General features: G+C 34.2%; 1 protein-coding gene across 1 annotated transcript; it reads right to left on the bottom strand.

Moving 5' to 3' along the window:
* Nucleotides 1-1626: 1626 nt before the first annotated feature.
* Nucleotides 1627-10508, bottom strand: LOC129802190 (2-(3-amino-3-carboxypropyl)histidine synthase subunit 1). Its single transcript, XM_055847825.1, has 2 exons — nt 9218-10508; nt 1627-2124 (listed from the first exon to the last, which is right to left on the bottom strand). Exons 1-2 carry the CDS (start codon nt 10235-10237, stop codon nt 1831-1833), a joined length of 1314 nt encoding a protein of 437 aa, XP_055703800.1. The 5' UTR covers nt 10238-10508; the 3' UTR covers nt 1627-1830.
* Between the last annotated feature and the right edge of the window lie 9370 nt (nt 10509-19878).

A 19878-nucleotide genomic window follows, 5' to 3' on the forward strand; every position in this document is an offset into this window, starting at 1 on the left:
TAAACTTAATTTGACGTTTATTCGGTTTCAAACGGTTCTTGCTCACCTCTGCCTAAAGCTTCCCTGGTTCCCTAAAACTTTATCAAGATTGTGATGAGGGGTATCTTAGATTACTTGCAATGTTCTTCATGTGTCTCAAGGTTGAAAGTACACTTAGTTCTTTGAAATTCGGGTGAATAAGGCCGAAAATGACAGATAAAACTCCATATACGAGAAGAATGATTTTTTTGGCTTTCCCGTATTTGACAGCTGTCATCAGTATCAGATAGCTTTGTGTATAAAGGCCTCTACACATTGAAAGAAATTTTCGTCAAAAATGGCTTTCTTGAAGAAAATTGTCTGCACTGCTGTAGGTGAAAGCGTCAAAATACTGTCAAAAATGCCTTTACATCATTTTTTGGATATCGTGAAATTTTTTGGAGATTTCAAGAAATTTTCTGAGGCTTTCTTCAGTTATCCGAAATCTTATAAAAATTTTTCAAGGCCAGCATTTTAGGGTTTCGTGAAACGCTATAGGGAGTTTCGGCTTAAATGAAAATGGACCGAAACAATTTGATATGATTTGCCTACTATTGGGAGCTCATTTATAATTTTTAAAATGCCCCTAAATGTATATGCAAACATTTTTTCACATGATAAATTTGAAATGCATTTCTTATGAACTGTTTTGCATACATCGAAAATGTTTTGCATACATCACGGCGTTTCGGTAACTTCTTTCAAATACCTCTCCTGTGGGTATGCAATTTTTCTGTGTCACTGGAGTGAATTCAATTTTTGACGAAAATTGTTGCCAATGTGTAGAAGCCAAGAAGCCTTAACAAAACGTTATATAAAGGTCAGTTGAGTTTTCCTAAATCATGTTTTTCGAAGCGTATTCAATGCTGTTCGGGTTTTGAAAAACCTTTACATCATTTTTTGGATATCGTGAAATTTTTTGGAGATTTCAAGAAATTTTCTGAGGCTTTCTTCAGTTATCCGAAATCTTATAAAAATTTTTCAAGGCCAGCATTTTAGGGTTTCGTGAAACGCTATAGGGAGTTTCGGCTTAAATGAAAATGGACCGAAACAATTTGATATGATTTGCCTACTATTGGGAGCTCATTTATAATTTTTAAAATGCCCCTAAATGTATATGCAAACATTTTTTCACATGATAAATTTGAAATGCATTTCTTATGAACTGTTTTGCATACATCGAAAATGTTTTGCATACATCACGGCGTTTCGGTAACTTCTTTCAAATACCTCTCCTGTGGGTATGCAATTTTTCTGTGTCACTGGAGTGAATTCGCAGGTTATTTTCGGTCCCGAGAGTTTCTTATAAAGTGGAACACCCTATAAATGTTTCTCGAATGCCACAATAACTTCCGTAAGTTGCTTGGATTTCACGAAATCTTCGAAACATTTCTTTCAGGTTTCGTGAAATCCTCTGAAAATTTCCTAAATTCCGCAAAACATTTTTTTGAGTATGGATTTCTCAATGAATCACCCCTTGGGTCTATTAAATTGATCCTAACATATGTCTTCCTTGTTTTATGAACCCAACGCATTTCCCTCAACAATAGAAATTACTGCAGAAGCATCTCGTGCCAAAGCAATTCGCCAACAAAAAAAAAATGCAAGTGTAATTAAACAGTGGCTGATTTATTTGCACCGTCTGATTAATTTTAATTTGTTGTCACATTGAGAGAGATTCCTCATTCCCTCAGACATGTTAATTTTCCTATCATGTCACTTTTATTATTACAATATCTCTATGGTTATTAATATGTCGTTTACACTTCTTGCGGATGTTGCGTTGAATGTTGCTCAAACACCTGTTTCTGATCATGTGGCCGCTGGGGCTTTCTTGGCATCGTCAAAGTCTCCCTTCTCGCATTTGCCACAGCAGCCCGAACCTGCGATCCGAGCACAACCCTCCTGGGGATCCTCTGGTTTGAAATTGGGTGTCCAACGCCCCAAACTCTGTGACGAATAGAAATCCATGGGGTAGGAATTTTTTGGGTCATCACCTTTGCATCGCCATGGAGCATCTCCAAGGGCCACAGAAAATTCATATGGCGTTAGTAGGGGCTTCTCAAACGCCGAACCCCAGTCAATTGATAACCTTGGACAGGCCACCTGAAAAATAAATTATTCACTTAACCCAAGTTCAAGCCCAAGTTTCGATTTATAACTTCAGGAATAATTGCTTTTTTATCTTCAGAGTTTCTAGGTTATACTGGCTTCAGATTGGAGGTTTAGCCAAGTTTAGCTTTGTTTCTGGAAGCTTTCGAATTTATCAACAACAAGCAATTGCAATAATTTTTGTTTGAAAGATCAATTAGCCCTTACTATCCCTAATATACAATTTCTCATCCTTCTTTCGCATTCCAAATTCAATTGAGCTAAATTGAATTTGGAGTGATGTTTAAAAGAAGAAGGAGAGTGCGAAAGAATGAGATAGATATATGTAAAGCGTGTGAGGAAGAAAAGGATTGGAATTTCCACTTAATGAAATTTTCCTGATCTAAAATGCCGGTACCATGGTCAAATGTTAAAATTACTAAGTTAACACTTATATGAGTTTCACGCCTAAGGCTTAGCCACATGACTTACCTGTTATTAATTCCTTATTAGTCAAGATATTTTGCAAAATTAAACTTAGGATTGGACTAATAAGAACGAATGACCTGTTAGATTCTAAAAAATCAATAAAATTGTTTGCCATTTAGGATTTTGAGACCTACGGGAATTGGGCTAAATCTCTAGTTTGGAAGACCGCTTTTAAGGGCAGAATCACATTAACAGTAAAATGCTTACCGTATTTCGTTAATCTACGCATTTTCATTGGAATTCTTACGCAAATTCTCGATTACCGTATTACCTTATCTCATACTCCATGGCACTAGGTGAAAATAATAAAAGAAAATTGAATAAATAAAACGAAAATGCGATAAACAGTGAGCAAAAAAAACTGTACGAATAATTTCTCGTACAGCTTTTTTGGATCACCGTTTATCTCATTTTCGTTTTTTTTATATTATTTTCACCTAATGCCATCGAATATGAGATAAGGTAATACGGAATGGAAAATTTGCGTAAGAATTCCAATGAAAATGCGTAAATTAACGAAATACGGTGAGGCTACGGTGAGCATTTTATATGATTCTTCTCTAAATCGCAAATCCGTTTTAGGTTCAATCAGTTCTATGAGTAAAATTGCCACCCGGAAAATTCTATAGAATTTTGCTCTAAGGTGGATATCGGTTCGTTGTTCGAAAATTCTGTAGAATTTTCTGCAGAATTTCAATAGAAAATTTTATGGCACTTTCCTCAAGATGTCTTTCTGTCAAAATGGACTTGGAATATTTTCTCTGAAATTATTTATCAACTTTTTTTAGAATTGATAATCACGATTTTCATGATGTATTTTATTTATAAAAATACTGCGAGGATATTCTGCCTATAGAGAATGATTAAATAGGAGTTTTAAACGTACTCCCGACTAAAAATTCTGCATTTTTTTCGTAAATTGTACCAGAATTGTCTTGAGAACACAAAAAAATGCGATGTGATATTCAGCTGAGGGCTGTAAAATTATTTATTATTTATGAAAAAATTATTCTTTTCATTTCAAGAAGTATATTAGGTGAGATTCTTAACAATCTCACCTACTATAATCCTAACAAAATTTCATGTCGTCCGATCGACCTCAAACTTGGCCAAAATGTGTTTCGCCACTTCCTGATCACGAATATATATGTGGCTATTTTACGTTCCCGGCCGGCCGGCTGGCCGGCCGGCCGGCCGCTCTTTGGAGCTTAATAGCTCCTAAACTAAAAAAGATATCGACTTGCGGTTTTCGGCAAAGGTTATATATCGGGTGAAAATTGCAACTTGGTGCATTGACCTCCCACCCCCCACCCCTCCTTCCGCCATTTTGAAGACCCCCCTTTTTTTGTTTTCTCAATAGCTCCGCCCCTGTGGCATCGAGCGGGCTCAAATTTTAGTATGTTATAGCTGGTCCTTAGAGCTTTCCATCAATACCAAACTTAAGGTCCCCCGACCCCCCTGACCCGAGCTATAAGGGACCAAAAAAAATTTCTTAAAATGGCCATAATTCCGGTTCTAATTGTCAGAATTTAAAAAGTGAGGGCTTTTTGGAAAGCTCTCGTGAAATGCCACTTTCCCTTCTAACATCGCAAGTTCATAAAACCACCGCTAGGGGCGCTATTATTAAAAAGAAAATTTTTAAATCTTAAAAGTTAAATAACTCAAAAATTCCATTGTGCATCGGGCTAAAATTTTAGTATGTTGTAGCCGTTGATTATACCTATCAAACAAAAAAAACCTTAAGTCGATCTAAAACCCCTGACCCGAGCTATAAGGGGTCAAAGTTCGAACATTGACCGGCCTCTATCTCCGGTTCTAACTAACATAGCGACATAAATTTTACCTTTTTAGTTTCGTCTCAATGAGCACTTTCAGATGGAAGTTCAAAAAGTCACCACAGGTGGCGCTGTGATAGCGTCAAAATTCATCGAAATTCAAAGTCACTTTTCTCAAAAACGGCATTGTGCAAGTTAATGAAATTTTAGTATGTTGTAGTCCAGTCTAGGACGTTTCCAAAATGGTGCGTATGCGCGCTGTGGTTTCAATAGAACCGGAGATATGAGGGGTCAAAGTTCACGAAATTCAAAAAATCATATCTCCGGTTCTATGTGACCGATTTTGATGAATGAGGGCTTAAACGAAAGATCTCACCAAATGCTATAACTTTCTAGAATATTTGAACTTCGTGGGACCAACACCAGGGGCGCCACAGTCGAAAAACCAATTTCAATATCACATAACCTCAATTATCTCGACTGTCGCTGAACCGATTTTGATGATTACTTCGACATAATTGTAGAGCACATTTGTCTCTACATTTCGTCCACACATCATTTTCCGCTCAGACTACGCTATCACTCCGATTTTGCCGTTTAAGTGTGAAAAAATTGATTTTTCCCATAATAACGCTTTGAAATCACTCAGATGCCAATTTGACTGCCTCTACTCCACCAAGACACTTAAAATAGGGTTTTAAATGGAAAGTCTCACAAAATACAACAATTCTTTGATATAGTTGAAGTTCAACAAATGACTACTTGGGGCACTCTGGATGAAAAAACAAGTTAAGAAACAAAAAACCTCGCTTATCTTGGCTTCTGAGTAATCGATTAGGTCATGTTCTATGGGAAAATTATAGAGAACATTCTGGTCTACATTTCACACATATATTACTTTTGTGCCAGTTTATCCAAATCCTTGATATTTTGGTTTAAATACAAAATTTGTATAATTTCACGAATTTGATTCAAGATAACTGAATGGCGACTCACAATTTCAGCTCTAAATCGAATTTGCATGCACTCCGAGTTAGCTCACGTTAAGAATCTCACCTACATAAGCCGGTTAGGATTATCTGTCCCTTTTCCTCAATTTTTGCAATAAAATGTAAAGATTTGATATAACCGTTCTTGAAGCAGCCATTAGGTAACGTGTGTGAGACTTCGCTTACTCGAGACAAATTTGGATAACTTTGGTTAATTGCCGATACGATCGCTAGTGCAGTTAGCGATTGATGGGCGTTAAAAAAAAGGAAAAAGAAGAAAAATTGCGGAATTGCAGAACGAAGTTTTTCTGGGTTAGTGTGGAAAATTGTCGGTTAAAGACCTTTCTTTTCTTCTTTGTAAAGACTAAAATATAAGCAATCAAACTGGAACTATGATCATAAAAGTATCAAAAAGCGAAAAAGTGATTTTGCCTAGATCACAGGCGCAACATTGATTAAAAAAAAATAATAATTTTCGCGATTCATTAACCTAAACAATGAGGAAAAGAGTATGAAAAGCCATACTCAAAATTATTGTGTAAATTTTTTTTGTCGATTTTTGAGATATTTAACGCAGGAGAATAAGTGCTACATGCTGTTCCCAAAATAATTCAAAATTATGTCTCACAGGTCTGACGAATAAAACAAATCGCCAAAAACTATGCAAGTAATTATGAATTAAACAAAAAATTACAGTTTTTAAAAAGTAGCAAAAATTTACAAGGATTTACATATTTTTAATTATTTTTAAGAAATTTTAAGAAATTTTATGCATCCTTCAAATATATTTTTTTTAAATAATTTGTTTCACATTGATTATATTTATTGAATTTCAGCAAAAATTATCAAATCTATTTAAAATAGTTTTCCTCAAACTTATTTTTTTTAATTTTATTGGTTGAAGCTTCTGGTAGAAGATTGAGAATTACAAATTAAGAACAGATTGCAGCACCATCTATTGAAATTTTTTTCGTGATACCATTCAGGCCATCTAGAGCCTTTTTAAACATTGACCCTGAATTGCCGTTATTAGGAATGAGTCAACTGGATTTTCGTATAAGGACGAAATGTCCGCCTGGATAATCTTTAAAACATATAAAAAAATGAAGAAAAAAAATCGCACGACGCGTTTTCGAGCAATCCCAAAAACATGGTTTCAGAGGGAAAAGTACAGGGTTGGGGAAAAATGAGGGGTATGCTAATGGTCCCAGGCTGGATTTATAAGGGATCCGCTAAGCTTCCCAATTTCTATTTTTAACCATTTGGGCTTTAGCCGTGTCACAAACTTTCGAACAAATAAAAAAGATTTTTGAAAAACATTTGAAAAGGGTACATGAATTATGCCCTAGGCCTAGACACACTTACGACTTAAGCCGAGAGACGACTTAGTGGAAAATAATAGAAATGTAGATTCTTATGGCTCCGGCACACCTTTTAGATCAGGAAAATTTCATGAAGTCGAAATTTGGATCCCCTTCTTTCTCATATGTTTTGCATATGTCTATCTCATTCTCTCGCACTTTTCTTCTTCTCTTAAACATCACTCCAAATTCAATTTAGCTCAATGGAATTTTGTATGCGAAAGAATGAGATAGTCATATGCAAAACATGTGAGAAAGAAGGGGATACGAATTTCGACTTCAGGAAATTTTCTTGATCTAAAAGGTGTGCCGGAGCCATTAGAATGACTTCTAGATGACTTCTTAATGACTTTCATTTTTCCTTTATTTTTGTTCGTTAAACAGTTTTCCTACGATATTTCGGCAAAAATTAATGCAAAACTTTAGAAAATGGAACTTAATTTACTAAATTATAGTTAAAAATGAAATTATTAAAAGATATTAACCTAAATTTGATCAAAAATAAATACCCTAGCGCTCAATTTATTGAGTGGAATTATACTTATTTCCAACCTAAAAAAATTCTATTATAATTCTAAAAATACTTAGAATAAAAAATCAAAATGTCGATTTTTAATGTTGGCATGAAAGGACGTTATCGTCTACGTATGATTTTTTTTCGACATTCCTTTTTTTTGTTCAGTTTCTTTAAGGATTATGGGGTGGAATTATACTTATTTCCATCACTATGTAACTGCTTTTTCTTTGAGTTCGAGCAGTTAGGGGAGATCGGGGTTAAATTAGACAGTGGGGTGTTACAATTCACTTTTAAAAGAATAATTAGCAAACGAGTTTGTATTCAGAGTAATAATTAACTCCTTCCCTATTCATTGAAACATATTTATTAGTCTACTTCAATTTTTTTTAACAAGTTATCGGCAAAGAAAAATTTCATTTTCTGTTTGATTCTTTCCTGATATCCTCTATTTAAAGAACTACTATTTTGTAAATGACTTTTCAAGTCAATAAAACTTGTCGGGAGTCCACTTTTCCCCAAAGTGTTCAAAATGTTAAATATTTGACCCCTTTACGGCGTTATCACACTTGCACATTAAAATTTTAATGTGATTCACATTAATTGTCACTTGTGAGCCTTCAAATATGTTATTTGTGTCTTTGAGTCACTTAATATTTGGGGTTTTTCTATTTATTGATAAAGAAATGGACTTGGCCTGCAAAAATAAGTTTAAATTTACCTAAAGCATAAATATTTTTCACATTAAAAAATTAAAGAGAAAATCGCATTAATTTTTCGCATTAATGCTATAAATCAATTTATATCAAATTTTGCGGGCCAAGTCTATCTTTTTATCAACAAATAGATCAAATTTTAAATATAAAATGATTCAAACACACAAATTACACATTTGGACGCTCACAAGCGACAATTAATGTGAATCACATTAAAATTTTAATGTGCAAGTGTGATACCACAGTTAGACCTGTAAATTATTTTAGTCAAATCATTATCCCTGATTGGCTGAAATTAAAAGCTTTCAAAGCTTTGGCCAATCAGAGAAAGCGATAGGATTAAAATATTTTATGGAATTGATTAATAAATTAATTGCTGCAGATAGGAATAATTATTACACATATTTTTATACGGTAATTGTACCAAATTCCGGCCACATTTTTTGTTCCTCAAATTTCCATGAATTGTTAGTTTTTGCATACTCTAGAGATTATATAATGCTAAAGAATAACAAAAAATGTCGCTTCGGTGAACAAGATGATCTGTAAAAGACAAGGAAGAATTCCGGAAGGACAAGGAACTATGAGAAAGAAGGTGGCCGGAATAAGCCACCAATGCTATGTGTACATTTTTATTAATTTTAAAATGTATTAAGAATGATTTTAAAGAAAATAAAGACGATAAACTGTCTACAAGGTTCCAAGCAACGCTCCTTATAAAAAGTAACAAAAATATTCAATTTGTATTAAGAATATTACATTTCAAACTTAAGACTTTGGCGCTTGCATGCAACTATGCCGAAATTTGGCACACTTACCCTATTCTATTGATAATTGAACTTTCTGTGAGATAAAATAATGGGGTTTGATCAATAAATTTAATGAATTGGAAGAAAATTCACCGATTTATTCGTTCTATTTATCCTTTGAATTATTAGGCAATTTATTACATGTTCATTTTATTGAAAGTTTCCAATGAATTTTCAAACGCGCCCGCTCAATTGATTGCTGACTGATTTGGCATATTTATTGGTTGTTTATCCAAATTGTTTGTTTATCATGTGTTGAATCATTAATAATGCAGGAGGAAATAGTGGCTAAAAATAGGACGCAGAGAGGAAAGAACTTTGTTTAAAGTGACCCCAAAGAAAAAAGCCATTAAAATGCATGAGATTTCAATTAAATGGAATATTGCAGAGGATTTTTTGGCGAGAGGGATGAAGAATGTAAAATTTAAAGTGGGTAAATTAAGAAGGTAAATTACCTGGACAAATGCATCGATGTCTCTGAAGAGTTTGAGTTTGCTGGGAAAGATTTCGGACAGGAGAATGATGACACTCTCCTTGCCCATCTGCTTCAGTCTTTTCTGCAAATACTCCATGACTTTGGTGGATCCCTGGCGTCCCAGGGTGCCAAGAATCAGGCCAAATCTCTTGGCTGATCTTGCCTCTTCGATGGCTTGAAGTCGCATTTGGCGCATTTGGGAGTGCTCGTACTTTTCGGAAGTGAACTTTTTCTCGTAGGGATCGTACTTGAAGGCTTCCACGGTGGGATTTGCGATCATGGCAGCCTCTAGGTGGAATCTGCCATCACCCAGATAGATCAGGGTATCGCAGGATTCTGGCAGCTTTGGAGCTGTGCAGCCTAGAATCTCTCCAGGACTCAGGGGACGAGATTGGGGCACTGTCACTGTGAATCCAGCTTCCCGGAGATGATTGGCTGCTGCATGGAGTGTTGTCACGAACTGAATGGTACTCACGAGAGCCAGATGCTTATTCGAAGGGAAGTTAGCCTTGACACTGTCCACAAAGTGCAGAGCATCAATTTTGATGTCCACAAAGACATACAGGACACGAATTCCTGTCATCCTGTCCACAGGGATTAGGCAGCTATGCCCATAGTGCACCAATAAATCAGCTCCCAGAGCCTTAGCAGTAAAATCATCCACACAGCAAGCCCCATAAGTCACATCACCCATTATCACGACATCTGCCTCCGTGAAGCGTTCCAGGATGTCACAGAGGACCAAACTGAACACCAGCAAACCCTCTGGTAGCTGCAGAGCTACTCTCTTGGCTTTGGTCTCCCTCACTCGCCAAATGGTCTTGTGGAGCTCAAAATTGTAATTCTTGGGCAGAGCCTCGATAGCTGCATTGATTTCGGGATTCAGAAGAATGTCTTGAGGGATTTTATTCAACGTTCTGGACGTTGCTGGCTTAAATACCTTCCTCACAGACTTTGCCTTAACCACAACAACACCATTCACAGCATTTTCCACTTCCATGGCTAGAAGTGTTCCTGGACAGTTCAGAAGCACAAAGAGCACCTTTCAAAAAATCATGCTCGACCTTTCGATGGCTTTTTTAATATGAGATTCACGTTAAATTCGCACTATTTCAGAGAAATTTACTCCTCAGGGATACAGTCAATCACTAAACACTGAAAGTGCTCAGATCCAAGCACGGGAAGGATTAAAAAATCCTCCGAGAAAAACGTGATGAAAAAACCACGTTTATTTTCAAAGTGACACACAACTCTGACGTTCCACCAAACTTTTGTCACGTAGGCCACGATGGTTATAGCAAATGATGACGTCAGAGAGAGGAGAATTGATTTCGCTCTCTCTTCTCTCTCATTTTACTTCAAGAGCGGGGAAGAAGCCATAAAATTCAAAGCCAATCAGAAATTTGAATTAATAACGGATACATACACGTGTTCAGTTCATTCATCTTTACTCGCAGTTTTATAAAAAAAAGTAATATAGAGTCAAGTGTGCTAATCCGGGCGCTTCGCTATCTGGATCGTTTATGATTAATCCACTTAAAATAATATTTTTATTTTTATTTCCGTAATATAGTCACTACAGCAGGCCTGAGCTAAAAGAAAAGCCGAAGTGAAGAATGCCATTCTTCGAAATCCCGCGAAAATTCACGTAGAGTAAATGAGAGGTTTTTTAATGTGAAAAATTGCTTAATTCCTTAGAGTTAAGTCATTTTCACAAGAAAATCCTTTTAATAATTTAGTTGAATACAGTTATTTGTGTTAATTGTGAATAATTGTCGATATTACAACAAAAACATTGGGATGAAATTTTGAGCTAGAAGACTCATATTCTTTTGAGCTGTCTCAAAATTCAGGATAGATTTGAGAAAAATCCTTTTGTACAACACTATTTTGGTTAATAAGGAATGCAAAAGTATATATTACAAGAAGGGACACGACCTGTTAATAAGGATAAAATAGAGAAGAAAATACTTTGTTGCATTTTAGAGATTTTTTTTGCAACCGCAGCGCGACCAGACGTTTGTAAAGTGAGTTATTTGTGTCTCTATCTCTCTCTCACAGTTGAATTGCGCGCGATTTAACTCTTTCCGGACCACAACATATCCAGCGAACGAATTTCAGTAAAACTCACTTTATTGTAAGTCTTAGTGGTCAAATATGATACTTTTGTAGAGAAAGAATTTTTTCCGCCTCTGGGAAATTGGAAAACTCATGGGTACTCTCGTCCCCAAAAGAACGAAAAGGAGACAATCTTCAATATTCCAAAAACCAATAATACCAGTTTTGTGAATTATTTTTGTGTGTCAAAATGACTCCTTTACAATGTTGATCACTAAAACAAGAAGAATTATTGACCAGTATCTTCTGAGATGTCCAGGAAGTGGTAAAGAAGACACCAAATTCCAGCTTGCCAACAGATTTCTCAAAATATTTCACACAAAAACACTTTAAAACACATTTCTCTCAACACGATGTTATTGCAGACACATTAAGCTTTCTCAAGAGCCAAAAAAACATTTCTTGGACAATCAGAATTCACCAAAATCTGGAAGAATAGGAAAAACTTCCCTGAAAGCAATCTCCCTCGCTGCCAAATATCAAAATTATCGGCCATATTGGCAAAAATTTCGCTCCCGCTTGGAATTTTCTTACAAGGTTGGTGTCAAAAAGCAAATGGCGGGCATTGGCGGGATAACCTTACATTTGACCTCTAGATTTTTGTGAACGAGAGTACCCATAAAGTTTGAACAAGTTTTTTGAAAATTTAAGAAGAAATTGTTTTTCGAATTTATGTAATCTGTAATTGTTAGTTATCATACTTATTGGCTCCGAGAGGTTTTTCCTTATTCGGGTCTAGAAATATCAAAAAAGTCACAATATCTCCAAGGAAGCAGCAAATGGAAAATTCACGATTTTTGACCAAGAATATCTTAGCTCAGGAGTTAATTAGGATCCTGCAAAAAATATCCTAGATTTGGACATCTTTATAGTTTGTAATTATCCAGTAGAATCGGATTTTTATCGATTCTAGATAGTCTAAAAAATTGTTGTTTCCATGGGTACCCAGTGTGCCAAAGGAGACGAAAGAGTTAATGAATTATAGGGAAAGTATTCGTGTTCGTGCACCTTGAAACATTCTAAGGTTCCTTCGTTCCTTCTCGAAAACAGAAAGAGGACTTGGTAAGTTGGGTTCTTGAAATGGACGGGAATGGGCATCCTATTAGGGCGGAACAGCTGTCCGAAATTACAAGCAAAATATCTATGACAGTCAAAGTCATCTTAATTATTTTTTACTTGTTTCTAAACGTGATAAGATTAATTTTAGAAAAAGACAAATACGATAAACTATTTTTTAAGTTTCCAGTTCCAAACAACACTCTTGAAAAGGAAGTAACATAGACCTTAATTTTCCAAATATTGCATTTTAGGAAAAAGATAGTTTTTACTGCGCGAGATCAAAGTGTTTGTATTGTATTATCCGCCTTTTTCAATGGACCACCAAATATGGATTATAACGAGACTCTACTGTAGCTCAGACGAACATTTACTTCGAGAGACGCCTATGACCTAAAAAATCGCAATTTTGTAATTTTTAAGGTTACTCTGGTGACTCTATTTTTCAACCAATTTAGTCGAATTTGTATTTTCTGAAAAGGTTTTGAAATTTTTAATCTAATTAAGTGCGAATGCTTAATCAGACAAGAAATCAATCGGCAAGAGATATTAATTTCCAGTATTAGATCACTCCCCTAAAGTTAAAATTTCTAAGACAAGTTTTTCGTCTTTTACCCCTCATTTGAACAAAATTAATTAATACTAAAGAAATACAGACAGTTAAATTACAAACTTTTATAAAATTTAAATAATTCTTTTCCTTACATTCTTTCATTGTAAACGTTTCAGACTAATACACATTCTGGGACTTCTATTAATTCATTTTTAAACAATTAGTAGTCATATGATAGTCATAAGTTTTATGAAATTTACGTATTTCTATTGTAATTTTATAAAATGAAATCTATAATCCGTGAAAAGTATCCTAAGTTATGCGAAAATTCAGCCATTAAAAAAATAATTTTATATTTTCTGTGTTATTATAAATTGAAAAATAAGTCAGTCGAAAAGTAGGGTAAGGGCTCATAATTTTGGACAGTCTGCTTATAAGCATCGAAGTTTCAAGTTTGAAGTGCGATATTTTCAATACTAATTGATATTTTTCGTTACTCTCTTTTCAGAAGGGTTGTTTAGAAACTTGGCAAGCTATTTGTCGTCTTATTTTGACTAAAATTAGTTTTAATAGTTTTAAAATGAATTGATATGTAGAGGTGAATTTAACTCTTATTTTGGACAACTTGCTTATTAATTTGGCCAACTTGGCTGTAAATTTGGACAGATAATCCGCCTCAACAGGATGCCCATTGTTCTTCATTTTATGAACCAATCTTACCAAGTCCTCTTCCTATTCATGTAAGGGAAACGTAGAATGTCACAAGAAGCCCGGAAACTTTCCATATCATTCATTAAAGTGAGATGACTTCGGTACTCCAAGTACGAGCGGATTCGCTCATTCCCTGACCTTTCCGGGAGCCTTTTAAGGCATTTCTCGCTACATATCTTTCGTAGAGATGATGCTCCTTTGTTTCTCCAGGCATTTGTCCAACCTAGTCATCACAAAAGCTAAAACTTCACGAAATTTCGTGAGAAAAACACCTGTCCAAAATAAGAGCCATCACCTCACTGGTAAATGTCTTAAAACATTTTCCATTTTTCACACGAAAAATCTAACTCACGAGGCAAATCTCACTTCAGGTCAAATGTACAGATCACCACTAACGTGAATCAACACAATATTCAATGAATATTCAATAATATCACTCAAGAAAAGCGAAGAAACATTGTTAGTACTTCACCACAGCTAAATAAGAACTGAAGTAAACACAAAGTTCTGTCATATTTCTCGTAAGCAATTGCTCACACTGAATTTTCAACAAAGCAATTTCAACTCAAATCATATTCAAAATTTAACGTATTTAGTGTTAAAATCTTCCAAAAAGAACAAATATTTAGATAGAATTCATTATTCATCAAATATTGGAATAAAAATCCATCATTTTAATCAATTTATTTTTAATGTCCAATTTTATCCTCAAAGTGTCCAAAATAAGAAACTGGACAAAATTATGAGCCTTTCCCCTATAATGTTTTTAATTCAGTTCAGCATGTTTAGTTTGTGATGGATGACCTTTTGAGTGGATGTAGTACTTCCGAAAAATTGGTTTAGATTTAGAAATATTCATTCATTTTCAAGAGTTTTGACCTTTTACCTTGAAAACAAAAAGAATTTGACATCGCAAAAATAGTTAGAAGGGGTAAAAAGAATAACTGAAGGTCAATTTAGACATTTAGACGAAATATTCACCTGGATCCCAAAATATATTCAAAAACTAAATAATTTTTACAAAAATAGTTTCGAAAAAGTATATATGGAAATAATGTTTACTAATTGGTGGGGTCATCGAAGACCGTTATGAGGTATCCCTTGCTGTACAGCCTCTAGATTTCGACCGGTAACAAAGTGATGTAATGTTCAAATTAGTGCTAAAAAGAACATTTTGCAATGGTAATCTTTAATCTACAATTAATTTTTTATTAAATTCAACACTCAATTTTCTACTTATTCAATAATTTATCAATAGCACAGGATAACTTTGCGGGTGGTATTGTATACAAAATGTGGGTGAAAATTAAATTTGATCGGTTTCCGAAAATAGGATAGCGTTTTGTCCTCGGTATTGAATAGCAATTTGTTGCTCAAAGCCAAGGGGTTTACCAATAAAATTTACCTGACGCCACAATGGTTTTATCTACCTTTCCCATTGATTGACATCAATAGATATTCGCCCTGAAAAAATTGATTTCGAAGGATTTCTCTCTTGTTTTCGCTACCAGAAGAGAAAAAAACAAAAAGCACATGAAGAAAAAAATGACTTTGAGGAATATTATTTTGTCTCCGGAACAGAAATGGCAATAGAGAAATTTATTGAGGTCTCCATTGAATGTTATGATAAAGCAGCATTTTCAATTTCGATGCGGCTGATTTTCTCTGCTCCTTTTTTCATTCTTTTGGCATCGTTGTTGTGTGATTGTGAAACATAACAATATGCTGTCAATTTCCACTCAGCAAAAAAACAGTGCCTCATGAAAATGGAAAGGGTTGAAAAACTAAATATTTTCCCTGGAGCCATTGCTTGAGGGGGTGGTGGACTCATAAAAATCCGCCAAAAATTGCTGTGGGGAGAAATCGCGGGCTTTTTGGCTGTAGTTGTGAAAACAACAAGAATAAAGCATTATCGTGGGGTCAGAGTTGCACATATTGGCGACATTTCAGATTAAATTTATTGCATTTCAGTTTATTTTGTCCGTAAGAAAGTTACCAAACTAGAGATCAAACGGTAAGAGATATCGACTTCCGGTTCTCGGTGATCCTCTCACAATGGCGCTATTCCGATGAAAAATGAACATGCATATTTTTTAGCACTTTCTGTTCTCAAGTGGTTCTGCATTATCGACTTTACTTTACATTGGTTCCTGTCACGACTGTTTGTTGGTTTTCGAACAAGACGATAACTGGGAACAGTAGTCGAGACAGCAACCACCACAAAAAAAAACAGTCCATAATGGTGCTATTCCAATGAAAAAGTGACCATGTTTTTTTAGCACACTACTGTTCTCAAGTACTAAAATAGACCATGACTGTTCCCATCCGTCATTTCAAGGAAAATAATGAGTAGAGAATATTAATGCAGCTCTCCGAATTTTCACCACTGAGCATTCACGGGAAAACTCATGGAAAACCTGGGAAAATCCGCGGTTGAGGCTAAAGTTGCCAACTCCCGACCTTTCAACTGTATCACGCGACCAAGCTGACATGATAGGCTACTCCACACTGACTGAATATCAGATGGTATTGAGATCAGATGAAAGCTTGCTCGGAGGGAATATTCGAATTCAGACCCTCAATTCCGATGTCCGTCACGAAATTTATCCAGATTTTTCGGGATGGTGGTTGTGTGTGTGAAGCCGCTTCAGCTCATATTTTGTGCACTTTTGAGAAAATTATTCACATTTAAACACAGAAACACTCTTTATGAGATGAAAATTATTGTAATTTGATTTACTAAAACATTAAATTCGCGATAAACTAGAGAAAAATTCGTGAAATTCAACGCTTGTTCAATGAGGCTGTCATTTCTCAATCATGCCACAGATTTCGCTTGAACTTTTCTTTTATGTTGGTTCCTGTCATGACTATTTGGTGATTTTAGAACATGACAAGGACGGGGTAAAATATGAAGTTTTGTGTATAGACAAGAACCTTACATCTTGTCTATCATGATAAAGAAAATGTACAAAATACTATGAAAGTGAAAACATTAAATTAATCTTGTCGATTTCCCAAGCGAAATCCGAATTCGAATATTCTCGCCAAGAAAGCTTTCAGGCCTTTCACCCGATCACAATGCCATCTGATATTAACTGAAATAACATGTGGGAACAGTCATGGTCATTTTAGTACTTGAAAAAAGTAATGTGCTAAAAAAACATGCTCATTTTTTCATTGGAATAGCACCATAATGCAGAAGTATTTGAGAACAATTTAGTGCTAAAAAATTTCAGGAGAAAGATTTCCCCTTAAATCTTTCTCTTTAATTTTTTTTTGTTATTTCTTCCCTTACCTATTTGTAGGTCTAAAGCCCATCAGCTGATTCTGACCAAGAACCATTTCTAAAAAAGCTAAAATGATAAATAAATAAATAACATTCACACGCATCCACAAACTGTCTCCCTACACATTTAAAGTTGTCTCATTAAATTTTTTTTAGTACATAACTGTTCTCAATTGCTACTGCATTATCGATTTTTCTTTGAATTGGTTTCTGTTTTGACTGTTTTTTCCCGGTTCTTGTCGTGCTACAAAAGCACCAAATAGTTGTGACCATAGGGTTGTGTCTTTACATAGGAAATTTTTTTTTTACATTTTACATGTAAAAAATATATAAAAAAGTAAAAAAAAACTATGTAAAATATAAAAAAGGAAAATTAAGCATTTTTGAATCTTTTAAATATTTCCTGTAAGCAATATCAATATTGATATTTGCTTATAAGGAATATCAAGAAAACATTCTTGAGAACGCCATGAACAAAATTTTGTTATGAAAACCTATTGATGTGAAGTATGTCAACGATTTTGTACACATAAAACATACTCTCTGTGGTAAAATAACGTTACTATTTTTTAATTAATCGTTCTTCTTCCACAGATAGGTATTTCAGAATGTTGTCTGTATTAAATCCTCAACATGTTTGTTTTTTTTTTACCTTTAACGTATAATGCTCAACGCACAATAACTTTTGTTTAGTAAACATGTTTTTGACATTTCAATGAGAATGAGTGAGATCTAGATCTAGTCATCTCGCTCACTCCTATAGAAAATTTTGAAAACATGTTTACAAATAAAAGTTATTGTGCGCTGGGCATAATACAACCAAAATTAATATTGTTAGTAAATATGTAAAACAATGAGGCATAAAAATACAATTTTTCCACTATTCGCAAATAGGAAAATTGTATGATCTGATCAATCAATTTTTAAAATAAAAAAAAAATACTTTTTAATAATTTCTTATAGTAATATACATAAGTTATTTTTAACAGACTTTGATATAATGACACGTAAAAGAACTTGCTATTTAGTGTATTTGCAACATTTGCAATAATTGCAATGTAAATACATATAATACAGTGATATATTGTCTGCATTATTGATTATCATTTATCCAGAAATTCAAACTAAAAGAAAGTGCTTCAAATTGAAGAATTGATCAAGAATTATTTAGCTGTTTTTGTGTATTGAAAAAGCCAATCAAAACTCCAGGAGGGCATGAAAAATTAAAGACTTTGTGTTCTTAATACAGGGGGTTAAAACACAAAACGCAAAAACTAAAACCGCATTATATATTTTTAAATTAATATTTATTGAAAAACGATCACAATTGTGCATGAAACACGCACTACTTAAGTTAAATACGGTTAATGTCATAGAAGCAGTGCCGGCTTCAGCATAAGACGGTTAATATTATGTTCAAATCCCGCACAACTTAAGCTTAAAATGATTTCACGTGTATGTAATACACCATTTGAAGCCACTTTCTCATACTTCGATTTAAATTTATATGGGAATTTTTTTGCACTCACTACCGTTATGCTAAATATTTAAAAAGTGAGAAGTTTTTCTGTATTATAAGATACCTTTCCGTATGGAGAAATAAATATACTAAATTTTTGTTTAAATAATTTTTTTCCTCTGAGCACTGTGAGCTGAGTCCGAGATCAATTTAGGAATTGGCTTCAAATAGCTCCATATAAAAAGGCCAATGTGCCAGGGGGTTGTAATACACTCATAGCTTCAACACGAAAAGGTTAAAATTGCAAATAAAGAGCGCACAGCTGCAGCACAAAATGGTTAAAATTGAATATAAAATCCTCACAGCTTTCGAACAAAATGTTTAGCAATTTAGATCGTTTTTACTCGGATTCTGTTCAGATTTGATTAAAAATCGATCTTAATATCATAATTTCTGTATGATTTTTTGTTTAATACGTTATTCTTATTTTAATAATAACGCACGATGGTTTTTAGAATATTATCACAGAAACATTCACTACCACAGAATCAGTGTTAGCAAGGAGACACTGATTCTCTTCATGAACATTGTTTTCTGGAATGTGATGTCTTGGACAAGGCATATAGCAAAATCCTCCAAAAAAATAACGTTATGAAGAGAGCAGGAAATAAATCTTAATTTCAGTGATATTTACAATATTAATGATTAGCAGAAGCCGCAGAACAATTGGAAAACTCTCTGAGCATGTAGATATAGAAGTTCAAAAATTATCAATCGTTTAAATTGTTACTATTATATTGGTTCAGCTGAGTAGTAGAAAATTTGAATTGGGATTGCTAGTAAATTTCATCATGCATTAAAGCTTTACAGCAAAAACCGCAAAATATTTTACTGATTACAGCGAAATATTTGATTGAGCAAAAAATAAAAAAATTGAACTTGATATTTGAAGGGTATCAATCAATTTTACATTTTCAACATTCTAACTTTTCATGTTAAAAATGCAGCACATGTTAAAGACTTTTTTTACTATGTAAAAATGATGTAAAATGTAAAATGTAAAAAATTCGTCCAAGCCTGGTTGTAACAGGAACCAAAGGAGAGAAAAGCCGATTATGCACAATTACGTAGGAGCAGTAATGTACTGAAAATATTTAAGATTTTCCCTTTTTATTTTCCTTAGTTAGAACGCCTCCAAAATATATCAAGAATGTAATAAGGATTTGTGATTGGAAGTTTGTCTCTTGTTTATATCGAATGAAAGATTTCAAATTATTTAAGTGGATTTTTTTTTTAATTTCTTGTCGTTATTCCGCCATCTTGAATCGTTTTCAGACACGCTGCATTGATAAATTTTCTACAAATAATTGCGGAAACCAGAATATGCCACACTTTATCAATTCTATATTATCAATCTGCCCACAGCAACTCTGGCGTGCAGGAGTATGAGGAAGA

The sequence above is a fragment of the Phlebotomus papatasi genome, chromosome 2 (genome assembly GCF_024763615.1).
Source record: "Phlebotomus papatasi isolate M1 chromosome 2, Ppap_2.1, whole genome shotgun sequence".
NCBI classification, from domain to species: domain Eukaryota; kingdom Metazoa; phylum Arthropoda; class Insecta; order Diptera; family Psychodidae; genus Phlebotomus; species Phlebotomus papatasi.

Excerpts from the sequence above, each read along its gene's own strand:
- LOC129802190 (XM_055847825.1), bottom strand. The coding sequence starts at position 10,237 with ATGGAAGTGGAAAATGCTGTGAATGGTGTTGTTGTGGTTAAGGCAAAG. Across the intron at positions 2,125-9,217 it reads ACATCGATGCATTTGTCCAG|GTGGCCTGTCCAAGGTTATC; the intron begins GTAATTTACCTT and ends TTTATTTTTCAG.